The sequence below is a fragment of the Metopolophium dirhodum genome, chromosome 6, assembly GCF_019925205.1.
Source record: "Metopolophium dirhodum isolate CAU chromosome 6, ASM1992520v1, whole genome shotgun sequence".
NCBI lineage: Eukaryota > Metazoa > Arthropoda > Insecta > Hemiptera > Aphididae > Metopolophium > Metopolophium dirhodum.
This window is the reverse complement of record NC_083565.1, coordinates 11,168,225-11,194,183: the sequence shown is the minus strand read 5'-3', so window position 1 is coordinate 11,194,183 and position 25,959 is coordinate 11,168,225. Positions and strand designations below refer to the sequence as shown.

The 25,959-nt window shown below is 32.8% G+C and overlaps 1 protein-coding gene across 1 annotated transcript; it reads left to right on the top strand.

Moving 5' to 3' along the window:
• The first annotated feature begins 853 nt into the window (after window positions 1-853).
• LOC132947083 (polypeptide N-acetylgalactosaminyltransferase 13-like) lies at window positions 854-24,864 on the top strand. Its single transcript, XM_061017281.1, has 10 exons — window positions 854-1,327; window positions 17,622-17,731; window positions 18,052-18,232; window positions 18,317-18,486; window positions 20,220-20,387; window positions 20,463-20,791; window positions 21,468-21,648; window positions 21,714-21,856; window positions 23,118-23,420; window positions 24,465-24,864. The coding sequence occupies exons 1-10, from the start codon at window positions 1,170-1,172 to the stop codon at window positions 24,594-24,596; spliced, it is 1,875 nt and encodes a 624-aa protein (XP_060873264.1). The 5' UTR covers window positions 854-1,169; the 3' UTR covers window positions 24,597-24,864.
• The last annotated feature ends 1,095 nt before the right edge of the window (window positions 24,865-25,959 follow it).

The window sequence follows — 25,959 nt, the reverse complement described above, 5'->3', positions numbered from 1 at the left end:
GCTTCCAACCTAAAGTCAGCACGTCTGGAACACGTGTATACTGTATAGGCGGATTTTTCCACTGCAAAAAACGGTAATGCGTGGAATCCCCTTGAAATTGAAAATGGTCAAAAAACGGAAGAAAAACCTTCATATTCTGATTCAAAAATATATACGAAACGTGGTGTATGATAAGACTAGCATCGCTTAGCTAGGCTTTGGCAAACAATGCAAAGTGTATTGAATGATCGAAATCACTGCAGCACTAATTATGAGATTTAACTTAAAAAGCACTGTGCGCGAGGCGAACGGTTATTTTTTATACATATTACATATAGACCCTATAGTTAATTATGACCCTACTGACCCGTACGACATCACACCGTAAATGATATACGATAATTTGGTTCGTGATTACGCAATACAAAATACTCCGAATGATTATGGCCATATGGAGACGGACCACGACATCAGTAGCAGCAGGTGTTTTGGTTACCTGTATTATATAATTAACTATAATAATACTATTATATTGATGCGTACCATTGTTATCATCGCTTTGTATATACAGTCAGTGGACATTATTAGACGGGTACGACGATTGAAACAAACACACGCAATGCATTATAATAATAATAATAATAATAATACGACGACGAGATGGTCGTCCGAAAAGATTCCTGGGCTGGTGGACGCGCGCCTGTGCAGATGGCGCTCTCGCGTATCGGCGGTGGATGTCCGTAGACACCGTCCGCAACCACGTCAAGGTTACCATACGTATACCAGTTACCACCTCCAGCAACAACATCGCCACCACCACGGCAACCGGTAATAAAAAAAAAATACAACATGTATCGAGATGTTATAACATGTGCGACTGTGACGGCAGTTAAGGTTTCCATACTCTTTCTCATTCACCTCACGACCGTCACCGGTCGCTGCCGTACGACGACGTATTACCGCGGCACGCCGTCTGATATTCTGTAACAGAATCGTACTTCGATTACTTGTCGTGCGCGTATTTTTTCCCTAAATCTCCGTCGATATTATTATCGTCACAGTTTGTCGCCGCCGCTTTGACAGCAATGATCTAGCTGAACGCCAACGCCAACGCCGCCGTCCGCTGCGTCCGGTGGTTCGCGTGGGATGCGCCCCAAGTTGTCTTCGTCGTCGTCGTCTTCGTCTTCGCCATGGTAGTCGTGGGCTGCCGCAGAAGGATTCGCCGTGGACTGCCGTGGGCGATCGCCGTCCTAGTCACGTCATGCCTGTTGCTGTGGTCGAAAAACGACGATCCCGCGGAGACGGTCGACCAGGCTGCCTCCGAAGACGACGATTGGGTGTCCCTGAGGTACGTACCATTATATTATTTTGTTCCATCGACTATTTTTGAATATATACATCGTATACGCAAAGTAGTAGTAGTAGTCGTCAGTGTATGTAGACACCTATATTCTGCAGTAGTAATAATCTACCCGTGTGTGGCATGGATTAGATTATAATTGGTTATGATTTTACTTTATTATAGGAATTAAATATAATATTAATACAAATTATTATCGACGATTAAGCTCTATTTGATGGGACGGTCTCTATCGGTGTCCGTTTCTAAGTAAATACTTAACATATAACGTGATAGTATAATATGTAACGTTATAATTTCAAACGTTGGCGGTCGAAATAAATACCAACAAATTTATCATGTAAAAACAAACTATTCCCTAGATGGCTATATCGCAATTGTAAAAAATACTCAAAATGACAAAATTATGTTACGATTTTTTCATAAATAACTGGGTATAGTTAGAAATAAAAATACCGAGTATACCGACGTTTCAATACAATATTTTTTACTTCATCTAAAACATCTATAATCTATCTGAAAAACTAAAATAGGTACTACAATACATATTATAAATTAGTAAAAATATTAATTTGTGATAAATTAAACACCTAAAGCTATATTATAGCTATAATAAGTATAGGTTATGTTTGTAAACATTTCTGCAGTCATTCTGACATCATGACATTTTTACTCAATAACCAATAATGGTTGCCACGGATACAAATAATTGGTCATAATAACTTGTGTCAATAAAATTGTAACCAATGGTTACTACCAATAACAATTGTTAACATTAATGTTCCCGTAACGGTTTTTGATGTGAAAGCCTTGTCAAACTTAATTATTTTTAATATGGGGTTCTGGTTCAGGTTCCGGTCCCAGGTTTTACAGCTCTAAAAAAGTAATCATAGTTTATCAGAGAACTTCTGCTTTTCCGATAGCCAGTAAATTGAGTACAGGTAATGGAGATAAACACAAAATAATCATTGTAAAACCGAATTTTTGTTTATTTAAAAATATGGGTTCCGGTTTCGGTTTAGGGTATTTGAAAATATTAAAATTTGGTTCCGGTTAGGTTCTGGTTTCCAATTTTTTAAGGGTTTTTGGGTTCCAAAATCAGTATTAATATTATACTGCAGCATATTGTTTTATATCCAAACTATTTTGTAATGACTAATAAGTAATAACCAACAAATCAAAAACTGCCTCATGTAATTTGCTGCTTATTTGTTATTATTTTTTAATTACGGCATTTGTGTGACTAATTATTTTTTAAAAACTGATAAACTGATGAAAATATACAATTATAAGATAATAATTATAGACGATTATTTTCTTTTGTGCAATTAATCATTTGTGCTAAATGACATCGGAATTCGGAATAGGTAACTATTGCACGGATACTTGACAATAAATTATGACGTATATTAAATATTAGTATATTATTCGACAACAGACACTGGAGTTACCTTTTTTTGCATTCTAGCAATACCATAATGACATAATGTCGCTTTTGTTATTGTTTTAAGTGAACGTCTTATCAGTACTAAGATTTCTGCAGAATGTGCTCGAAGAGATTACTGTATGTAATTTGAAATTTTTTCCAAGTTCAAGTCCGCAATCATGACAAAAGTAATTGTGCGTATCATAATATTCGATATTACTTCACTATGTACGTTGTGTGTGTGCGAGCACGCGGCAAAATTCAGTCAAGCACTCAGGCCTTCACGTTGAATGATTCCATCCGGTCGTTGTCCCGATGGGAAAAGAGGAGATCGATGCCGCTGGAATAATAATAATAATAATAATAATAATATTGTGTAACAAAAAAAGACAATGCAACTCAGGTTTTAATAACAGAGTGACTAGGATAAGGAAAAAAATGTATTTTGTTTATCCGGTTCAATGCTCAGATAAAATCAAATGCAAAAATCATTTGATAATAATGGATGTTATAACTAGCGTGTCTTTAATTACATTAGGTTGATTCAATAATAACTAATTATTGTTTATGAACTTTGTCAAAAATGTTGATCCATTAAGATTCTATAGATTAAAAGATGAACGATATTATATCGATAGGAAAATATACCTACCTATCCTGTACTTATTTTGTTGAAAAAATGTAATATTCATTTTTGTTATAATCCGTTTCAAAAAACTACGTGAATACATGAGACGTCATGCTTTCATCTATAAATCTATGCTAAAGTATATAAATATACTCACTAAAAATTCGAATGTATTCTTGAATTAACATTACTTGGACATTCGATTTCCTGCAGGTAACTGTACCTTTATACACATATTGATCATTACAGATTTTGATTATTAGAATAATGACTATATAGAAATTAAAAATGTTATATTCTTGAACGACTTTAGGCAATCATTCTTTTTATAAAACAAGGGGCCAGAGGTAGGTATACAAAGATGTAAAATAGAAGATTTAAAGATATATAAGATAATATATACAACTATAAGGTTTTAATTTTTACCATACGTATAATAAAATACATTAAAATATACAAATAGTACAAATTACTGAATTACCTATACTAATTGGTTTTTGTTTATAGCTGAGTAACTGTTTGATTAGATAAAATACGTTGTTTGGTTTTAATTGTAACAGTTTAAGTGTCACGTTTTGCGAGAACGCTGAACAATAGAAATTTAAAAACAATGAATACTAAAAAACAAAACATTTAATTATAAAAAAATTAAGTGAATTATTAACAGTTAATTTTTTTTTATTCAATGCTTTCGTTCAATGTTTTTTTACTTCCGAGAATGTTTCATGTTCCAGTGAATTTTTTAATTTTCTGCCGGTGTAAAGAGTTATCATCATACCTATCTTCTTAGTAATTACGGTGACCACGTGGAACACTTCTGCAGACTGCATTACAGTTTAAAGTGTACTAAAAATGTCAAAGTGCAGAGTTTTGGACTAACATCATGATATAATATTATTAAAATACGTTAAGTGTTAATTTAATCAAATAATTAATATAAACAATTTATTATCATACATGATTGTACTCGTATATGAGATAGATTGATGCACGCGAGAGCTGTATTTTTTTTTAGATTTCGCCAATTTCAACGGTCTAGTTGGTTTTTGTGTTTACTGTTGACTTGTGCGGAGTATTTGTCTCGCACGTACGTCTATGGTAAATTATAGTATGCAATATATATATATTTTCGCATATACCTGTGTCTACTCGGAAACCATAAAAATAAAATAAATTATTCACCGAAACCTCAATAATGGGTGTGGTGGTAGGTAATAATAATATCATAACCACGCGGAATCTGCAGTATATTATGATAGTAATGCACTGCAGTGTGGCCGTAGACTTATCTCGGATGCGGCCGCCATGGTTCTTTATATTATTATTATAATAAAAACTATTATTATTATTATTATTATTAATAATATTGTGGGAGTTGTAAAAACGTCGTTCCGCGATCCGACGTAATTTTGCGCTTGAAAGCAGTCATTGCCTGTTGGATTTTGGACGTAATACGTGCGCACATGTACGACGCTACACTGCATTAAACACGCATATTATAATATGGAGACGAGGCGGTAAGATAAAATATAATATCCAATAATAATTGACCGGCCGGAGCAAATCGAAAAAAATCAGCAGTTCCCGCCGAACGCGATCATTGTCGCGCGTATCGTGTTTGTGTGTCTGTATATTTTATAGTCAGGGCCTTAGTAGGTATTTACTATGTATTTATACATGTTTTATACATCTCAAAATATGGTTTTTTTAAACTAATGTAAATATCCGATTTGGAAGGGGGGGCGCAAATGCAGCGATTCGCCAGGGACGCCACCAAACCTCAAACGGCCCTTATTACAGTATTATGATGCTAAGTCGAATAATATGACGTATACCGCCTATATATACCTACTCCTATGTGGAAAACCACCGACAAGCGCAGACGTCCGAATTGCGCGTGGCGAAAAAAAGAAAATGAAAAATACTGCGTGCAAGGCCTACGGACCGCGAAAACGATTATTCGCAGCGTGCTCACGGGGTATATAGGTAATACATATTATAATAATGCCGGTCGTGGTTTCAATTACCAATCGTAGCGCATCGCCTGCAGGTCGTTCGCATCCTCCTCTTCCACCTCATCCTCCTGCTGTTCTTCCTAGCTCCGCAAAGATGACTACAGTCCTTGAAAAATCGGTTATATTTTGTTCGCCTCCCGTTCGGTCTATTATTACGATATCGGTATATAAAAAAAAAAATCACCCGGAACACGAGTCCTACATTTGCAGCTTCCGAGACGGAGAAGGAGCACGTATACATTTCAATTTTAACAGTCATAATAATATACGTGGTATTTTATATTATAATTTATAATATATTATATTGCACGTAGGTATATAATAGGAGATCGCATCACGGGGGGTTTTTTTTGCCACCGTTTAATTTTTGTTATTTGCGTGTGAGCGCGTGCCGCTCGCGGACATTTATTAAACCTATACCGATTCGACGCGCAGACCGAAGAGCTAAGAATTTTGTTTTTTATATCTTCAAAAATCTAAAACATCGGATGGTTATGTTATGCTTTATGAAGTTATGAAAGGTACACGTGAAATATATGCGCATTGCAGTTTTTGTCGGTCGCGTATACAATTTATAGGTATATATACCTACGACGAGTTTCTCAGATCGGACATGGGGATGATTTATTATTCCATTAAACCGGGCACATCGTCTAGAAAACGATTCTATGTTATTTGATTGTATATAATTGTGAATCGAAAGAACGAATTTGCGTTGGCTTGTCGAATGTCCAGTGCTCGAATTGCCAAAGTAAATGTGGGGGGAACTCTGCTAACTTTAAAAAAAAAGAACGTCCCCGTCACTTTGTACGTAGGTAATCTTACTTTTAAACGTAACAGGAGTGGTTCCATAATTTGTACAACGATAGAGGCATTGGATTGTGATACGCGTGCATGCGTGTATAAACAAATAAGGATGTAAAGATTTTTAATTTTCCATTTTATTCTTCTCGGTGTTGAATAGCCGGAAACGGCATAGTATTGGCACCGTACAATAATTATATACGTATTACGAAGTCTTAGGTGTATCAGAGTGATTATTTTAACAGTAAATATTCATTATATTATCTTGAAATGTATCAACGTTTATGAAAATATTTTTTATTTACATAAGTAAATAAGTAATTATAAGTCATTACAAAACAATATTTTTGAAAATAATATAAATTTTTCTACAGGTTTTATCTTAATAATTTTTTATACAACAATACGTACATTTTTATATTTTGTGTTCCGAAGCAAGCTATTTGTCAGAGAATTATGGTGTATAAAAATCAATTTTCGAACGAATAGTACTATTTAAATTTAGATGAGCGGAGTGAAGGTTAGCCCTTAGGGTAACCCTGTGTAACTGTGTAAGTACTTCACAACATATTAATCCACTACTCTGCTTATCTAAACTTTGTGTACGTTTAAGTATACAACTAATTTATTAGTCGTCCGTAATGTCGTTCTTGTATTCCATTAGTATTATTGTAATTGGGATAAAAAATATTTTCAAAAACGTTAATACTTTTTGAGATAATGGGTGTTAACTGTTTACTTTAAAAGAATCGCCCAGTATATAGTTGCGGTGGATGTTCACTTCTGCGTATGATATCTGTAAATATTATAAATACAATAACAACTATGTGTTGTACCTACGGGTTATGCCTTACGTCATCAAAAACGACGGAGACCATAAAGAGCATACCTACGTGTAACGTGTATTTATATAATACTATGTTTACAATCAGTAGTTGTTCCCTTTCACTCGAAGTGCCCACACTACTGCTACGTCTCGTGCTGCTTACCCACCTACACCCGGCTAGTTATCTTGTTTATATATTATATTATAATAATGTACATGTTTAAACAAAACAAAATCACGAGCTGAGGTTTACGGTATCCGAACTTTTTTCTTTTTTTTTTATTGATCATTAAGCCCGGCAACTATGGCCATTAGCTGTTTGTTTGTTTGTTTATTTGTAGAGGAGGATACCGTTGGTTGGTAAACACGTGTGTGTAGTTTTTGGCAGATTTTCAAGTGGGCACCCGTAGGTATCTGTCATGCCCGGGTGGTGGATGGCGGCACTTGTTCTCCGGACACCGTGACTGGTCCGAAGAAAAATGCCGCCCATGGCCGAGGAATCGAACTCGGGTCGACTGCGTCGCAGCCGACGCCTTGGTCCGCTCGGCCACTCCGTCCCCCAATATCCGAACTTTTGTCGTCCGCACAATGTGCAGTTTGCGCATCAGTTGCAAAGATTTGCTTTTACCATCTCTTCTAGCGGTTATTGAAATCGGCAAAAGTAAACAATCCTGCAGGTTGGGAAATTAATGGACCCGGAGTTCATTTTTTCAACCGCACATACTTTCTATTTTTTTTTTGGCTATGAATGAAATCACTGTTGATGGAGAACTTTTTTCTGCCGAATTTTCAAGTTTTGGTTTACGCGCATTGTAAATATATTTGTAATATAATACACCCATTACATGTGACACAGTAATCATTTAAATTTATTATTCCAACAACAAACAGTTAATACTTATTACTTTTACATTAATACTAACAATGAACAGTTGTAGTAACAATAATACTTGTTGTACCTATATGTTTATACTTGTTTTGTACATTATTATAGTACATGCACGCGATAATAAATTAATAAAATATGCAGTAATACCTACTCCATCAAAAACAAAAATAGATGGCTAATTTTTAATTTTTGTGGTATTTTAAATTTTAATAACCAAGTACTCACTAAATTACTCATAGATTTTTTTGTATATTTTTTTCATTTATTTTTATGTTTATATTTTTTTTTTGTTTTGATGGATTTTTGTTATTTACATGCATTTAATTTTAAACTAAACCATTTTTTTTTTAAATTATAATAATATTAATAATTATATTTTTCAAAAATTTTAATGATGTCATAACATAAAATAACATGCAACAATCATGGTTTGAATTATCTTTTATGACATTTGTCGCAAGCAAACATTATTTTTCTTTGTTGTATACATATATATATATATGGTCATTCGTCACTACGATGATCCATTATATCATGACTGGAAATGTGATTATCCTCACGAGCGTAATCACTTTGTTTTGGACAATGGCCTGCCGAGGTTATTCATACAAAATTATACAATTATCTATATGAACGTTGCAGTTTTCTTACAAGTTACTTTTGTAGAACGTTGCGTTCGATTTTTTTTTTTTTAGTATTTCATTATTATATTTGATTTAATGACTTTGAACGGACTGCTCGAATTCTTTGAAGTCTACATTTTAAGGTATATATATATATATGATATATGCTTATAGTGTCTTATACACTCAGTGAAGTACGTCTTATAATATATACATGTCATTTTTTAAATTATAGTATAGCCGTAGATATAGTTGTGTATTATGTAGGTATGCCTATTATAGGTAACCTATATCATATATGACATTAAATATATTATGTATTAAGTATTTAAGTAACCAGTAAGGATGTAAGAAAGTTTTGAAGTACGGTTTTCTGAAAAATGTGAGTTTATTTTTTCTTAATAAATCACGACAAATTAAAATAATATATAAGAATAATTAATATTGCTGTGAAATGTAATCCATATATTATAAAATATATATTATATTATATAATATATATATATTACATTATATTATATTTTATTTTTTTATCCATTTATAATTGAATAATGACATGGTGTAGGTACAGACTAAAAAAGGGCCTTATGCTCATAGTATATTAAAGGTTTTCTTAAAATATGAGTATTTAAATATTTAAATTAAGATATTATACTACCATACCTACTTAATTTGTTAGGTCATTATAACAGTGTGTCATTATACCTATACCTACCAATACAATTATCATAATACCTAATATTATATAATAACCACTAAAATATTACTTATCTACAACGTCATTAAATAATTAAAAGAATTTTCCTATGATTTCTAGAAGTACGCAATTTTTTTCACTATCATTTTTATGATGGACTTTTTTTATGAATGTTGGGCATATTTTATAGGTATAACTGGTATAAGGTAATTATATTACGTTATTAACCTTAGTCAAAGATAATATATAAAAATAATATTTGTATGAAATCTTATTTTCTTTTATATAGTGTACAAAATACCTACACCAAATAAATAATGAGTATTTAAACATATTCATTTTGTTGCTTATATTAATAGTTAAATTAACCGACAATGTGTTTTTACCACTTTTAACTGAATGGTTTCTTATTTAGTAAGGTTGTCACATTTGCGACGTCATGTGATGGACGAATTCAATAAAATCGGTGTTATCTCATCGGAGTTTTAAATATGTCTAATAATATTAAGTTTATCGATGTTTCAGATTGCAAAATCTGTTTTCTCATTGTTCTGATTAGACGATGTACGACAGTAACTTCAACGACTGTCAAAATTATCCTAAAAGATATTTTTTATTACTTAGAAAAATGCTCTGGACTCTAGAGTTTAAGCTTTCCTTTATTCGACCTTTCTATCGTGACACTTATTGTTTGGTTTGTTCAGCTCCATTTAGTTATATTCTAGGTCATCTATACGGTTCTATCATCGAACTTGAACACGATTTCGATGACCAAATGGCAAATAATAATATGTTCTCACCGACCGTACGCGTATTTTATAACGGTAGACAACAGGATATAAATGTACGCGGGAAACGTCGTCCGATCTGACCGCGAGTGGTTCTCGGACCGTTCACTGGTTCAGACCGCAATAACCAATTTGGACGGACTTTGAGTACTTTGACGCTGCTGCAGTGTCGACACAGTGTAATCTTTTACATTCGTCGTATTTATATTATTCTGCCAATGGTTCTGTCTACATTTTACGATTCAGTACCATTATATTATTATATGTACGTTCAAGCTATAACAATATAATTAAGACTTCCGGGTCACATAGAAAAATAATATTCGACAACATATATTATCATCCACCGACGAATTAAATACTTGTCCTCCTAAAATCTGCAGTCTCGTATGTCCATTATTTTCATAAAATATATTCCAGTCAGCCGGGATCGAGTTGAACCGACAAAATTAGTACCTCCTTCGGTTTATTTTAGTTTGAATTATGGAGAAACATGAACAAAACTATTTTGTTTTTTAAATTTCAATGATTTGTTATCATGCTATAGTATCTTATTCATAATAATAATAATAATAATAATAATTAACGTATAATTATTTACGGTATACAACTAATAAGAAGAATATAATATTACAGTTATTTAAATCCTATTATTTGTACTTTTGCATATGTACCTTTACCTACATGTACCAATATAGACTTTAGGTATGGTCATGGTTGGCTTAGGTTAGCCTAAGATGGTTAATTGAGATTCATAGAACTGTTAAAATTCACATAATCCAATCTGATAAACAGAAAATCTCATTATAAAATTGTTTTATACCGTAGTTATAATGCGTGGTGGTTACTGGACAAAAACGATTACTAATAAAGTAAGAGGTAAATATTTTTTGTCTTCGTACAATTATAGTTCTTAAGATTACATCTGGAAATTTGTTAGTGTTTTGAAATAAATTATATCATGCATAAATAACATTCTCCAAGGAAAAACACGTAATTTACTGTTTTATTATAAAAAAATACGTTGAACAAATAAATAGGTATATGAAAAGTGAAGAATAAGAATTCCGATCGTTATTTGATATAACCGTTAAAACAAATCAACCAATAATAATAATAATAATAATAATAATTCATGATCATGAGTACAAAAAACATCAACAATATTTCCGGTCAACGGACTTGGGGCTTGGTGATATAGGCATACTAATTAATTATTATTTTTGCCATAGTGTTTTACGCGGAAATGCTCCATAATTCTTATTAAAATAAAATAGTCTTATATAATTTATGAATCCGAATATTATTATAGCGTATATTATACTATGGTTGCTGTACCCGCATACAGTTTGTACCTACCTAACTATATTTTCTGCGTGGAGTAGATATCTGATTATTATTAATACAAGACAAATAATTGTTATGCAACTGATCTATGGCAGTTATAACTTTAAATTTTTACGTATAGTACTTAACCAGTGCAACCGACAATTAATTAACACGGAAAATCGTGACTATACCTATGGGGTCCTGGCAGTCGGAAGACTCGTGACTACGTAGACTATATAATCGGTCATTGTTGCGCACGGTAATTAATAGTGTAAGAAAGCCCGAGTAATAAAACTATAAAACGTACCTATAATATTATATTATCATTTTTGGATTCACGATATTTTTATTCCTAGTTGCTTTTATTTTTAGCCACGGTAACATTTTGATTTTGACATTGAACGTCATATCAAATCATTGCCCCGGTGAAGAATCGTATAGCGTGGTGTAGGAAATTGTAATCGAAAACCTAAAAAAACAATTCTTACAGGATATCACTCGGTGCTTACGGTGTAGGTTAATATTATGATTTATGACTTATGAAGATCACAGAAGACGTGGGTATCTTTACTTAGACATTGCACTCGTCAGTCGTCACCGTGGCGAAGTGTCGCGGTGTTCAATAGTTAGTGTGGTTGTACCTTCTCTAATTCAGTCAAGTGTTTTACACTCTTACTGTGACAATGGGTTTAATTTTGAACGTAAAACTCACTATAATAAATGTATAATTGTATATGACAAAAGCCACTACGAATTGGCGTATGCTCAACGAATTAGTATGTCTTACACTCGCCCTAACCTTGTGTGACTATAGTTGATAAGTAGTGTATAGGTACCAATATTAATAATAGAAACTCACCGCAAACTAAAAAATCAAGTATTGTGTTCAGAGTTTAAAGAACCGCGTTGGTCACTTTAATTGGACGGTGGCGATCTTGGGCTTTGTCTAAGTGGAGTGGTCGGGGGAAGCCGGGAAGGGGTAGTTTAAAACGCCTTTGAAAATATGTACATTAAAAGAAAATACGAATTCGTGTTATGTTAGGTAATGTCGAGGTACAGTAATGTCGTGGGGAGGGGGTGGCTGGTGTGGCAGTAAACCCCTGAATCGGATCGATTGGTTTATTATGTTAGTTATCTAGTTCATACGAGTATTCATAATTGTTTGTATCCACATCTCGATATATTAAAATTTGACTTGGACGCGTACGACACATGACACGTGTTCGTATTAAATTGTCGTTTTTCGGCGTGCAGTGTACCGAATATTAGAACGTCTGGATGACTGGATTCGAGAATCGTAATAGTGTATACTGTTACAATATTATACATCAACACTCGTATTGTGTCCTATTCGCGTCTCACAGTTGTAGGAATAAAAGCGTCTATCTAGCACGCTTTGCGGGCACGCCGAGTGCGTGTATCCGAATCGTAAAGATCGGGCCTCGAGAGTAGAACATATTATTATTATTTGTTATTAGTTATTATACCTATCGTATGCTATACCGTTTTCCGTTTGGAAGCAATGCGCGCGACGATATTTTCGGCCGCCGCACAGCACGCGTATACTTTAAAATACGTTTACAATATTATTAATTATTATGTTCTACTCGCGCGCATTAATTTACAGACGTGTAATGGCTCGTAAAGCGGTCGTTGCCGCGGATAATAACAATATTATGTAGGTACAACGGATGCGTAGTATTCTATGAAGATAATATTATTATTACCGATGCAGTTATAGACTTGCTCTTTTAAATGGGGTTTTTTATTTTTTGGTCTTGTGTGACAAACGAGTTCTGCGTTCTTCCGGTGACTTCGCGTTTGAAACGCGTATGCGCGTCTGCGCGAAATACCCAAGAAAACCGTGCACTGCGTAACGTAACCGTATACCTGATATCATGCGACGTATGACCTCGCGGTTACCCGTTGTAGTCGTCGTTGCCGTCGATCTAGCTGATGGGCTGCTGTCGCGCAGATACCGCTATAAATGCACTGATGAAAAACAAAGGGATATAATAATATTATGCATTGACCGTCGGTTGTCGACTTGTCGTCATCATTATTATTGGTATACCCGTATATGGTTACACAATATACTGTAACATAATATAATCGATCGGAGACAAAAGAAGATCCACGGGCGGAGGGGATAGGGGGGTGGGGGTGTTGGTAGGAACCAACGTCACGACGGTTGTGCGAGACGCGATACCGCAACCTCCATTGTTCGACGAGCGGGCACACCGCGGCGCCGCTATACATATTATACCTAATAATGATATAATATTATTCTTGCACCGGTGCAGTGATTACGGTCTCCCTGAAACGGGGTTTTCGTGCGGGAAGAATGGCCGATTCGCCGCAATATTCCGTTTCGAGTTGAACGGCGTCGGTTTTCAGCGGTCGCGTAAATAAAAATTTAGATATCCGGACCGACAACGGAAATGGGCGCGAGGAACGCGTATGTCGACATCGTGTTATTACGCTCACTTTTTGCACGTTTCGGAATGGAAATATCGTCGGCGATTAGAAAATATTTAGAAAAAAATTGTGTTGTACATACGATCGGCGGGGCACGGATCGCGTATAGGTAGTATAATACCTACTTATTAGGACTGGACGTCGTCGTCGTCGTCGCTACTATTGTAACCAATTCGACCCGAATTTGCATCAGTTAGTGTATAATAATATTATTATGATGTCACTTATTGTTATTTTTTACCTACATTTTCCAATGACGTGTGGAATGTCATTCAGCGCATTGCCACATACTATAATTATAATATAGGTTATAAACTTATTACTTCAACTTGTGTAAATACGGAATGATTTGATTATATGGCTACACTAAATTTCAGTCAATTTTAGTTTTTTATTAATCATTCCAACAAATTTTTCACTATTCTTTGTCAGTAGTTTTTTAAATTTTTTAGGTATATTTTAGATATTTTTTATTTTTTATTTTTTATTTTAAATTTGATAAACAAAAACACAATACTTTTCTAAAAATATTGATAAATTACTGACAACTGTTATTCCGTTATTAGTAAACGTTAAACATTTAGACGAGCCAATTTAAATAGTATAAGGGGCTCCCCTCAAAACTTGTGTTCCAATGTTTCGTTTATCTTACCTTCTTAACGTATACTATAATATTAACGGAGAATCATTTATTCAATACCTATCAAGGAAATTCCTATTTAAATTATATGGTATTCTGTGTACGTCTGCTTGGTACAAACTTGTTTTCTTTATTATTATGAAAGCATTGTGTCACTGCCCTTTTTAAAATAAATTAAAAGCCTAATACGTAAATATTTTCATAAAAATATTCTGCTTCCAATTGGGAAATTAAAAGTATTGGGAATCACTAAAAGAATGTGAGAAAATTCACTAAAAAACTTCAGTTTTATTATAAAAACCTAGTGGTTTAAATACTTCAAGCTTAATACAAATACTTAGGTATATGTGTAAAAAATGTATAAAATTTACTTAGAAAATTGGTGTACTTATAGTAATTTTAAACGGATCACCCTGTACACTTGCCATCCGAGTGACTGGGTATAATATCGTAACACGTCATAATATAAGTGATGTATAGGTACATGGCTGCAGTCGTCGCCAACCATAACGACGGAGGAGAAGAAGACGTCGTATATAATGTAATTACTCTTTATATAATATCATGTTTGGACGTGGGACCCAAAAAATTATGACCAAAACAATCGCGTACCACATGAGCGGTCGACGATGCCTCGTTGTCTGTTGTGTCGGTGTGGTGTACAGAACAAATGCAAGTAGTTATGTATGTATATGTGTGTGTGTGTGTGTGTGTGTGTGTGTGTGTGTGTGTGGATTGTGTACAGTTTGAAAGTTATTCGAGCAAAACGGTGTAGAAGTCGTGTCCCCATACGCACGTACCGGTCGTCTACGAGTATTTTTTTGAGATAAATACATTTGGTGGCAATTTTCAAAACAATCGTCCTCTTTTTTCATCGAGTTATTCCAACCCATTGTTGTTGATTGTAATTTGTACGGGTTTGACGACAGTAAAACGATCGAACCATGATTGATAACTGAAAAGGTACAAAAACGAATATTGTTTACCTACACTTTCACAGTCAACACGTTTATTCCATTCATTTTATACTTGGTAATTTACGTGATCAACAGTCGGTTTAATATGTGAGAAACATTTTAAAATTATTATTATTTTTCAAATCGCATTGTTATAGATGTGATATTTATAACATTAACATTATTCGTAATTTTTTTAACCATTTATAATAATTGCAGGTGTTCATATTATTTTCAATAAATAACAATTTTTAACTTATGTTTTAATTATGTTCGAGAAAAGGTTGTCTAATATAATATTATGTACTTGCGGGCTACACTACGAATTATCTATAATTTATTTGAGTTTTCAACACCAACATTTAAACGAATAATTTTATATTCAACGTCAAAAATAATTTAAATATTAAAGTATGCTACACTACTTTAACTAATATACTTATTGTTCCTAAATCTCATTACATTAAACATAAAATGTTGATAGGTATTTAATCCGTTAATCAACGAAATTCTGTAACACCCTTGTGTCTGATTTAGCATACAAAAAACATGTAAATAATAGACACAATGTTTGGACTCATAGAATAAAATGTAGGTTTTGCCTAGAAAATCAAAGAATTTTTGGGATTTTTGGGAACAAATAGACAAGACACGTTTGGGTATAAAAAATGAACGGTAAGTGGTAAACTGACGTATTGTTATCGACTGAGTTAAAAAAATGAGTAAAACCAAAAATAATTATTTTTTGATACAATTATTTTTATCTATTTAACAATATTTTATAGTATTTATTAGATTCTGAGCGGAGCGATACAATGATGTGTGTTTTTAAATTTTTTAATTGTTTTATCCATCACCACTGTATTGGGTAATAAAACTGCTTTGATTTTCTTCAACAGTATTTTTTTGATGGGAAAGTGCATCTAGTTAGTGCGTTCGGGAGGTTAACATTTACAATTACCAATACTTTCCAAAAGTGCCGGGTAAAACAACATAATAATTAAGGGAAAACGGAAATTTTTACGCAAAATCGGTTTTTAACAAAATCGATTTTGGTTTTTGGTGTAACTCTAAAACAAATGAACGTACATGAAATTTTCACTGATTGTTTATATTCGCATTCTCTATATAAAATTTTCAAAATATTTTCAGTTTCTAATTTTATAAGTTTTTTTTCTATAAATGTCAGTAAAACTTTATTTGTTGGATAAAAAAGTTTAACAATTTAATACAAGGCTTGACAAATATTAAAAATCCATAGTTACATTTTTTTTTTTATAAACATTTAAAGTTCGAATTTTGACAAAATTTAATAATTATTTTGTAGTTAAAAATGTATAAAATGTTCAATTTTTATAGCTAAAGATTGAAAATTTAAAACAAGATTCCACGTAAATAGGTTATAAATTATAATATAGTATAATGATTAACTAATCAACATAATTTTTAATTAAATTTGAAAAGAAAAGTTTTTAGTGGATAATTAACTTTATATGCTGATAGGCTCTAAAAAGTAAAATAATAAAAAAAACATTTTAAAACTTTTACCTAAATGTTGTTTTTTAAAAAATATATGATTTAAATATATGATGTCAAATGTTGCATTTATATTTTGGAGAACCCAAGAGTGTGTACTGAAACGTTTTCCCAATAATTCCTAGGTAAAAATATCGTTATGTAGGTACCCAAACGTGTTAAGGACCATAGAAATTAAACTGTATTATTAAATAAACACCCTTGTAATTCCATGATATATTATCTGTAATAATTGTTGAGTTATAATGTTTGTAAAGTAATATTGCTAAAAAATCGTTCGTTAATGTTTATATAATATATACATACAAGTACTTACTTTGGTGCCGTCGGTACAATTTAAGATTCTAAAAAATGTTTATATAACAAATGAAAAACTTATGTATTGTTCAAAACGTATACCTACCTATATAATACCTATGTAATATAATAATAGTTTCTAATTGTTTTTGTTTTTATTTAACTAGGTACTATTATCGAATAATAATGTGAACGGTTATTTTTTTATATACTATTGCTATCTACTCGTACTATGTGACGTACAACATTTATTGAATATTATTAGACAATGTTCATCTGAATAATGAATAATAAAATTAATCGAAATTCGTACCAACCATTGTAATACATTTGTATGTCGTGTGTTTCAGATTAAAAAGAGACCAACAGGAATTTATTGATCACAGAGGATTGCATGTAGTTGTTGGCCACTATTTGGGAGATGTTAACAACGTGGGGGCAAGTGCGAATCTCACAGATGGTAAATAAATAATAACTATAATAAAAGGTACATTTCCTTTACACTTTTATAAAGAATATTAAAATATAATACAACTATACTAACTAGCCATATCCTATTTAAGTCCGTAATGGTTCTGGTAATTTTACCGTGAAACGAACCGTTGGCCGTGACATTTTTTCCTTATGATTTTAATCCTTAAAAATAAAAGGGTTAATGTGTTGGGAATATTTTTTTGTAACATAAGTCTTAATATTCTTACGTGGTTTTTTTTTTCATTTAACTATTCCCAGTATACTTATATTATAATACGATGTACTTTATCAATTTTTTTTCCATAGAGTTACTCAATCGAAACATGTTCGACCCAAAACCGAAGGAGGGACGCGATGGGACTCCGGTCATTATACCGCCTCACATGTCCTTACAGATGCAAAAACTCTACAGAATTAACAGGTTCAATCTGATGGCCAGTGACCGAATACCGTTGAACAGGTCTCTACCGGACGTCAGAAAAAAATCGTAATTATCCGCTACAGCGTTCGTGGTCATCAAACGTAAAATATAATGGCCAATAGGCACTGATAAATATATGACACTTCACAGATGTAGGCTGAAAAAGATTGATATCGATAAGCTCCCATCAAGCACCGTAATAATTGTTTTCCACAACGAGGCTTGGTCGACGTTAATGAGAACGGTCCAGAGCGTTATAGATCGTTCACCGAAATATTTGCTGAACGAGATCATTCTAGTCGACGATGCCAGTACTCGAAGTATGTATATTACACCTACGACCTATCTATAATTCAAAGCATCGGACGTTTTTGAAGGGCAATCTATATATCCGTTGAAAATAATATTCCATGGCCACGTAGTGAACATCATTTTTATATGTATAAAACCACGCGCACGTCATATTGTTTTCGGTATTTAGGTTGTGATGTTGCAGTTTATTTATTACAAAATCTGAAACACCTAACTGCCTAAGGTATATTAGTGACTTCGATGCGTAATATCTAATTTGTTATGATTTACTATTAAACACACAATCGGGTAGATTGGATTTTTTACACGGGCAAATACTCATTTAAATATATAATAATAATAATATACGTCATATAGTCACGTTGTAGAGTATCAAATGTATACATCCACTTTGCAGAAAATAATTAAATATTACCATAAATGCTTTAGGTTTCGTAAGAAATAATTGAAAATAGACGGACGATTTATCAATTTCGATCGAAATTATAGGCACCTATATTATTATTTTGTCTATATAATATATATTATAAGTGGATCCGTAGGTAAAGTATATTATGTTTTGTATAGGTAGTATGCGATCGTATTTTTATGACTGTCATTAAGTCTCTCTGGTCGACCCACCCGAGTGAGTCAATGTCAAAAGTATAAAATAAAAACTTCCCGACTTATTATAATCGAAAAGATCATAACTGCACTCAAGTCTCGACAAGATATTCACGCTATGGCCTGCAGTAGTGTTTAGGTTTCATATTATGTAAATCGACTATTGAGTTGGTACGTTCACCTCAGGGAATAAAGATGTAACACTATGACAATTGATTAAATTGGCTCTCGTGAAGAATATTATAAACCAAATGCAATGGATTAAACATAATTGTCGTGCCAGATTTAATAAAAAATGCTCTCATTTAAAATTATTTTCGACAAGTATGGAATTAGACGATGTACTTACTTGGCGCCAGAGGGCGTATTACTATCGCCATATATTTTATCATAATAATAATATTGCAACCACTACATACCTACTATTAGTTTTCATTTTTAACATCGTCTGTAGAATTATGTTAAAATTACATGGGTATAGGTATCTACAATTTCTTGTTTATCTTTTAAACCGAACGTGTTTCGTATAATATTTTCCTTCTTGATTATAGTTTTACATTTTGTGCGTCCTATATGGTATTATGGTGTATATTTATTATTTAAATTCTATGTTTATTTGGCCACGGTTCACCCCGAAATAGTAGAACGGATTGAATTTGTGTTTTTAAATATATACTATTTTTTTATATGTACTTACGTTTTACCCAAGGCGTGCCCATAGGATCCAAAATGTAGGTCCAGCCTGGTTATAATAGTACCTATAGTTTATTGAAAATTCTTTTGGTCATCGTATATATAGTTTTCATTTGACTCGATAGTCCTATATTAATAATAACATTTATCTATAATAAAGGATAGACATTTTTTCCACATTTTTTTATGCCATGCAATACATTATTATTAATGCAAATGCGTGGAAAGAACCATGTCGTTCTGAAAAGTCGTATAATAATATATGCAATAGGTGAACAAGATTTATGTCGACTACTTTTCAATCGGATACGCTATATTTTATTCAAAATGTAAAATGTAGAAGAATAAAATATTTTTCAACAATTACAGACGTCGTGTATTAAAATCATTGGTATATTATAATATATATATAAGTACTAATAAAATCGTTTTTTTTTCATTTTAGAATTTTTGGAAAAAGAATTGGACGATTACGTTGCCAAATTGCCGGTCTTAACACGAATAATACGTTCACCAAAAAGGATCGGCCTGATAAAAGCGCGTCTGATGGGAGCCCGGCAGGCTAAGGGCAAAATATTGGTGTTCTTGGATGCGCATTGCGAGTGCACTTTAGGTAATCCGTTTAGACGTCGCGGTCGACGTTATTTTTTCGCTGTGGCTTATGAATATGCTTATTAATTTTTTTTAGGATGGCTGGAAGCCCTCGTGAGTCGAGTGGCCGAAGACCGGAAACGCGTAGTGTGTCCCGTGATTGACATCATAAGTGACGAGACGTTTGCATACGTCAGAAGTTTCGAACTGCACTGGGGAGCATTCAACTGGGATTTACACTTCCGGTGGTACACGCGAACTACGCCTGACATAATGAAGGGGCAGCGGGACATCACGCAGGCGTTCAGGACCCCGGCGATGGCCGGGGGGTTGTTCGCCATGGACAAATCATACTTTTTCGAGCTGGGTGGCTATGACGAAAAGATGGAAATTTGGGGTGGGGAAAATCTAGAACTCTCGTTCAGGGTAGGTATGATGTGTTTCCTGTAAGGCCGTATTTATAGTTTACGCACCACACCCAGAGCTCACAATTTATGTACTATAAATGTTTAATAGAGTTTCGTCAAGAATTTATAGATATTTTCTTATTGTATACAAGCAATAAAAAAATAAAAAATTTAAAATATTGAATTCCCAATGAAAACATTTGCTACGTTTTTTTTTTATTATTCACGCTTATACACATGTTTTTTGGTAAATTTAACATAGTAATTAAAAACTTTGTTTGCACTATGATGAGACACTTGTTAACTTTTTAAATTGTCCTGTCTTAAGTGTATTTTTGAATTTTAAATGTATTTTTGACCAATTTAAGTAGTGTTCTCTTAAACTCTTTTTCTTTGGATTTTAAACACATTTTTTTATTGTGCTACAGATTTACACTCCTGCACATACCATATTTTCCCCGACCATGACATTGTAATATTAGGTGCCTATTTAGAATACCAAATAATAAAGTTTGCGTATTCCATTTTATTTTCTGATTGGCTGACTTTTTAATAAATTGTTTGCTATAAAACATGTGCGCGTATTCCCTTTAATACGGCCCTCTGTAAGGAGTGGTTTAGAAATCTTGGCCGATAAAACGCATGATAATATTATTGAAATCGTTGTAAACTACATTGTCGTCGTCGGCGCACAGGTCTGGCAGTGCGGTGGCAGCATCGAAATAGCACCGTGTTCTCATGTCGGACACGTATTTCGGAAATCGTCTCCCTACACGTTCCCCGGCGGCGTGTCTCACGTGCTGTACACGAACTTGGCACGCGTGGCGCTGGTTTGGATGGACGAGTGGCAGGAGTTTTACTTCAAATTCAACCCTGGTAAGTAGGGCGCACCGCATCGAAATCCACGGGCTTAACCGTGGCCCGTTTCTTGGTATTTGCAGAAGCGGAAAAGTATCGCGACGAACAGCAGATCAGGACGAGGTTGGAGCTTAGAGACCGTCTGAAGTGCAAAGGGTTCAAATGGTACCTGGACAACGTGTGGCCCGAACACTTTATGCCGACCGATAAAAGATTTTTTGGAAAGGTAATTTCGTTTAAAACTGACCCCGCTGCAGTCTTCAAGGTTGGACGTGACCTATAATCTATAGGATGTGCATGCGCGTAACGTTAGGGGTGCCATCACTGTTACTTGTTAGGTAATACAGTAAATACATTTAAACATAAATAATAATAATTTAATTATCTTTGGTCTATAAGTACTCGTTTAGTTTCTAAGGTTAATAATTAGTTTTTTTTTAATTTAAAAATTTTTCTTGTGGTGTGGGTGGAAAAAAAATCGTAACGAAAAATAAAACGACGGGAAAAATGAAACAACACGTTTTTTTTATTTATTTATATAATATGTCCATAGCATCCATTAATAAACAAAAATGTCTATCGTACATTACATATTTTTTTATTCTATTGATTTTTCTCACTCTCGCTCCCTAATTCACTTATAATTCCACGGGCCAAATTACTTATGAAAGAAGTTTTACTTCCCCAGGGTGTAATGGTGGGGCTCACACACTCTCTCACTTTTTTTTTGTAATTATTCTGGTTATAGTTTTTTTTTATTTTAAGCATACATTATATTTGGTAATTCCTAGTTACTAATTTGTTTACATATATTTTTTGTTAAAAAAGTTATTCACATTTTCATACCTTCAATTAACGATTTAAAATATAGTGTACATCTCCTCACCTATTGTAAGTAGTATGTGTACAGTTTAATTAATTTCTTCCATTCTCTTTCTGTTTCGTTTTATTTTAACCTTAACATTTTTAATGTGTTAATGTAAATATTGCGACTTTAATTTAGACTATTCTCATAGCCCAAAAACTAGAATAGATTTCATCATTTATTTTATTCATTTTTTTATGTTGATTGTTTATCGTATTGTACTTATTTAGGGTTGTTTAATAAGTACGTACTACGTATCTAACTATATTTTTTTTTAAATTGTAATTACAATTATTAATAGTTTTCTTTTATAGTATTTTAAACTCACGCGTGTAATGATTAATAGGAACTATAGTTATTTTAATAACTTAAATATTATTAAAAAGCACGGTACTATAGGATTTAAATTGAGTGAATGTGCATTTGGAAGAGTGCAATGGTGCATTTATATAATGTTTAGTTGTCAAATAATAATGAATATAAAAAAAAAAAATGACGAACACTGATTTATTATATACAGATACCTAAAATAGAACCTGAATTATATTATATCAGTTGATGAAAAATAATGAATGTATATGTTGTATATGAATGTATTTGATACATAATGTTTTCGTTTCAGATCAAACACATGTTGTCGAATCGTTGTTTGGAAAAACCGTCTGGACGTGGTTCACTGAACCAGCCCATGGGCCCGGTCGGGATCAGAGGGTGCGACGTTCAGGGTCGTGCGTCCCTGTCGCTCATGTTTGTCATGGCCCCGGAAGAAGGGCTGGACTCTGTGGTGTGGTCCGGGTCTCTGATGACCGACGAGTCCGTGTGCTTAGACACGCCCGAGCTGGAAGCCACCGACGAAATTGCGTTGAAGGTCCGGATCGTCGGTTGCACGGGTCAAAAACGCCAGCGCTGGAAATATGATGCAGAGGTGAGCTCAGTCCCGGGGGTGGATCGAAAATTTTTCAGCTATACACAGTAATATGATTTAGGGCAGTTAGATTAAACAAAAACAATTGAATGCTGTAAAATCTGTAAGTCGTAGCCTAGATGTTTTCGGGGGGGACGGGAGGTCGTAAACTTTAGAGTCTTTAGTTAAATCATATTCTATCATAGATATATAATATTATAATATTATGTTTAATGTCCGGGACATCAATAATCATCAATGTACTTATCACGAAATATACATTTTCCAGCTGGGTTCTTGGAACTTGGAACTGTCCATGGTAATTATCATAAATTGAATACTATATTTTTTTCTGTATCATAAAAGTTAAAAAATAATTGGTATGTGATTAAAATTTTAAAAAATTTTTTTTTTTTCATTCAAGGTACTCCTCGTATTTATTTTAAAGAATTTTTTTTATCAATTATTTGTATATTTTTAAAATGTTTTGTGTGTTTTTGCAAAAACGTATGTGAAACATCTTTTGAAAATTCGTATTGCGTTGATTTATTATTACAATCCTTGGTAGGTGATCTCGTATTTTTATTTAAGCTTACAAAATAATATAACTCACCTATAATTTATAAAAATTAACCATTATTGTGAATTTTTCAAATTACGACCACACTCGATGGGACTATACAACTGGGATGGAACTTAACTGTACGTCTGTACAATATTCGGCAGTTATATTTATAAGATAGGATTCCACAGTCCAGGATGATCACACGCCTAGACTATAGGTTTGAAAACTCTAGATTTTTACTCCTAGGCCTACGTAATTTCCACCCCTTATACTTTCTTAGATTATAATATTACATACAATTTTTTTTTTACATAAACCACAACAATTTACTGTAGATCTAGTCCATGGTGATTGAATATATCTCGATTAGGTCTGCGGGTCCGGCAGTATGTATATATATATAGGTATACACTTCAGAATAGCGCGCAGTAGTTTTTGACTTTAACGCCGTGTTATCATGATATTAATATGATTATATTGTTGTTGCTTTACGATTTTAGACCATGAACTTGGTTCACATACACACCGACTTGTGTCTGGATTTGCCCGCCGGCGAATCCAGTATCGTGCTCAAAGGTTGTGCTGATCATGCTAGTCAGAAATGGATTTTTGAACAAGTCCCATGGAGATAAAACTATATAGGTACCTGCAGCCTATTAAACCCATGTACATCAACTATTATTTTATTTAACAGTCGTCGATTATTTATGAGATGTCTTTAGTTCCTGTACAATTGTTGGATTTTGTTTCCAAACAATTTATTTGATTATTTTTTACTTAATATTATTAATATATTTTGTTGTTTTAACATTTTTTATTGTTTATATTTTGTTCACGGTATTAAAATTAATTTAATTTTAATAATAAAAATGTAAATATACAAATTTTATATTATACACACCACACGCATTTGTTTGCATACTCGTGATTAATATAATTTTATTTTTATCTATTATCGACAGTGATAAATACGTCCTCCTTTTATTTTTATGTAAACGTGTTCATAAATGTGGGTAATAATAATAATTATGATGTACTTAATTTTAGAATTTCAAAATATTTTTAATGAGAAATTTGATTTTTAAATTTAAGGATTTAGAAAATGTTATTAGGTATATTATGTTTTTATATTAATATTTTATAAAAACAATGTAATTTATTACGTGTATATTTGTAATATCAGCTATGTTGTATAAAGTCTAACGATAATAATAGTCAATTGTATGTGTCTGAATGTATTCACAATATAATATATTATATAATTTAATTATATTTTATAGTTATTGCATTTGGAAACATCGAAAAATCTGTTGACAAATTGCTATATCGATTTTAACATAGTGGTTTTCTAATAGATATTATAACTTTGGTAATCAAAATTAAATTATCGAAGTAAAAAACAATAATAAATAGGTTACATTAATAATCATATATGGGTAATACAGAATTAGACGATTCCGGCTGTGTATTCTTCTAAAATAGACTTAATATACTAATACCTAGTACCTATTGATTATCCTAGTGATAATAGGTTAAAAATTCTGAAAACATAATATTTTAATTTGTTAAGTACAAAGTATGTGTACTTTAAACCCTTTTTTTTAATTATCAAATTGAACTCTTAATTCCTTAAAAATTAACAATTTAAAAACATTAATATATATTATATATACTGAAGTATAAAAAATGCAATAGAGTCGTTTTCATAACGAATCCAAATATATTGTTCTCAGAAATGTCATCAGATAAACAGGTTAATTGATAGATTTGCCAAAATATTTATACTTTTTTCTTGATTACTTTCGAATTAATATTCGTGTAGCTCGTTAGAGTAATGCACGCGCACTTGTGGTCTTAAATTTCTTTCATACTTCGCCTCACTATGTCGATCAGTGATCACTTACTACGGCAACTACTGACGTATTTACACGACACACATCTTTAGGAAAATTGCCTATACTGAACTCCTTAAAATCAGTCGGAATCGAATCAGTT

Excerpts from the sequence above, each read along its gene's own strand:
- LOC132947083 (XM_061017281.1), top strand. The coding sequence starts at position 1,170 with ATGGTAGTCGTGGGCTGCCGCAGAAGGATTCGCCGTGGACTGCCGTGG. Across the intron at positions 1,328-17,621 it reads GACGATTGGGTGTCCCTGAG|ATTAAAAAGAGACCAACAGG; the intron begins GTACGTACCATT and ends CGTGTGTTTCAG. Across the intron at positions 18,487-20,219 it reads CGACGATGCCAGTACTCGAA|AATTTTTGGAAAAAGAATTG; the intron begins GTATGTATATTA and ends TTTTCATTTTAG.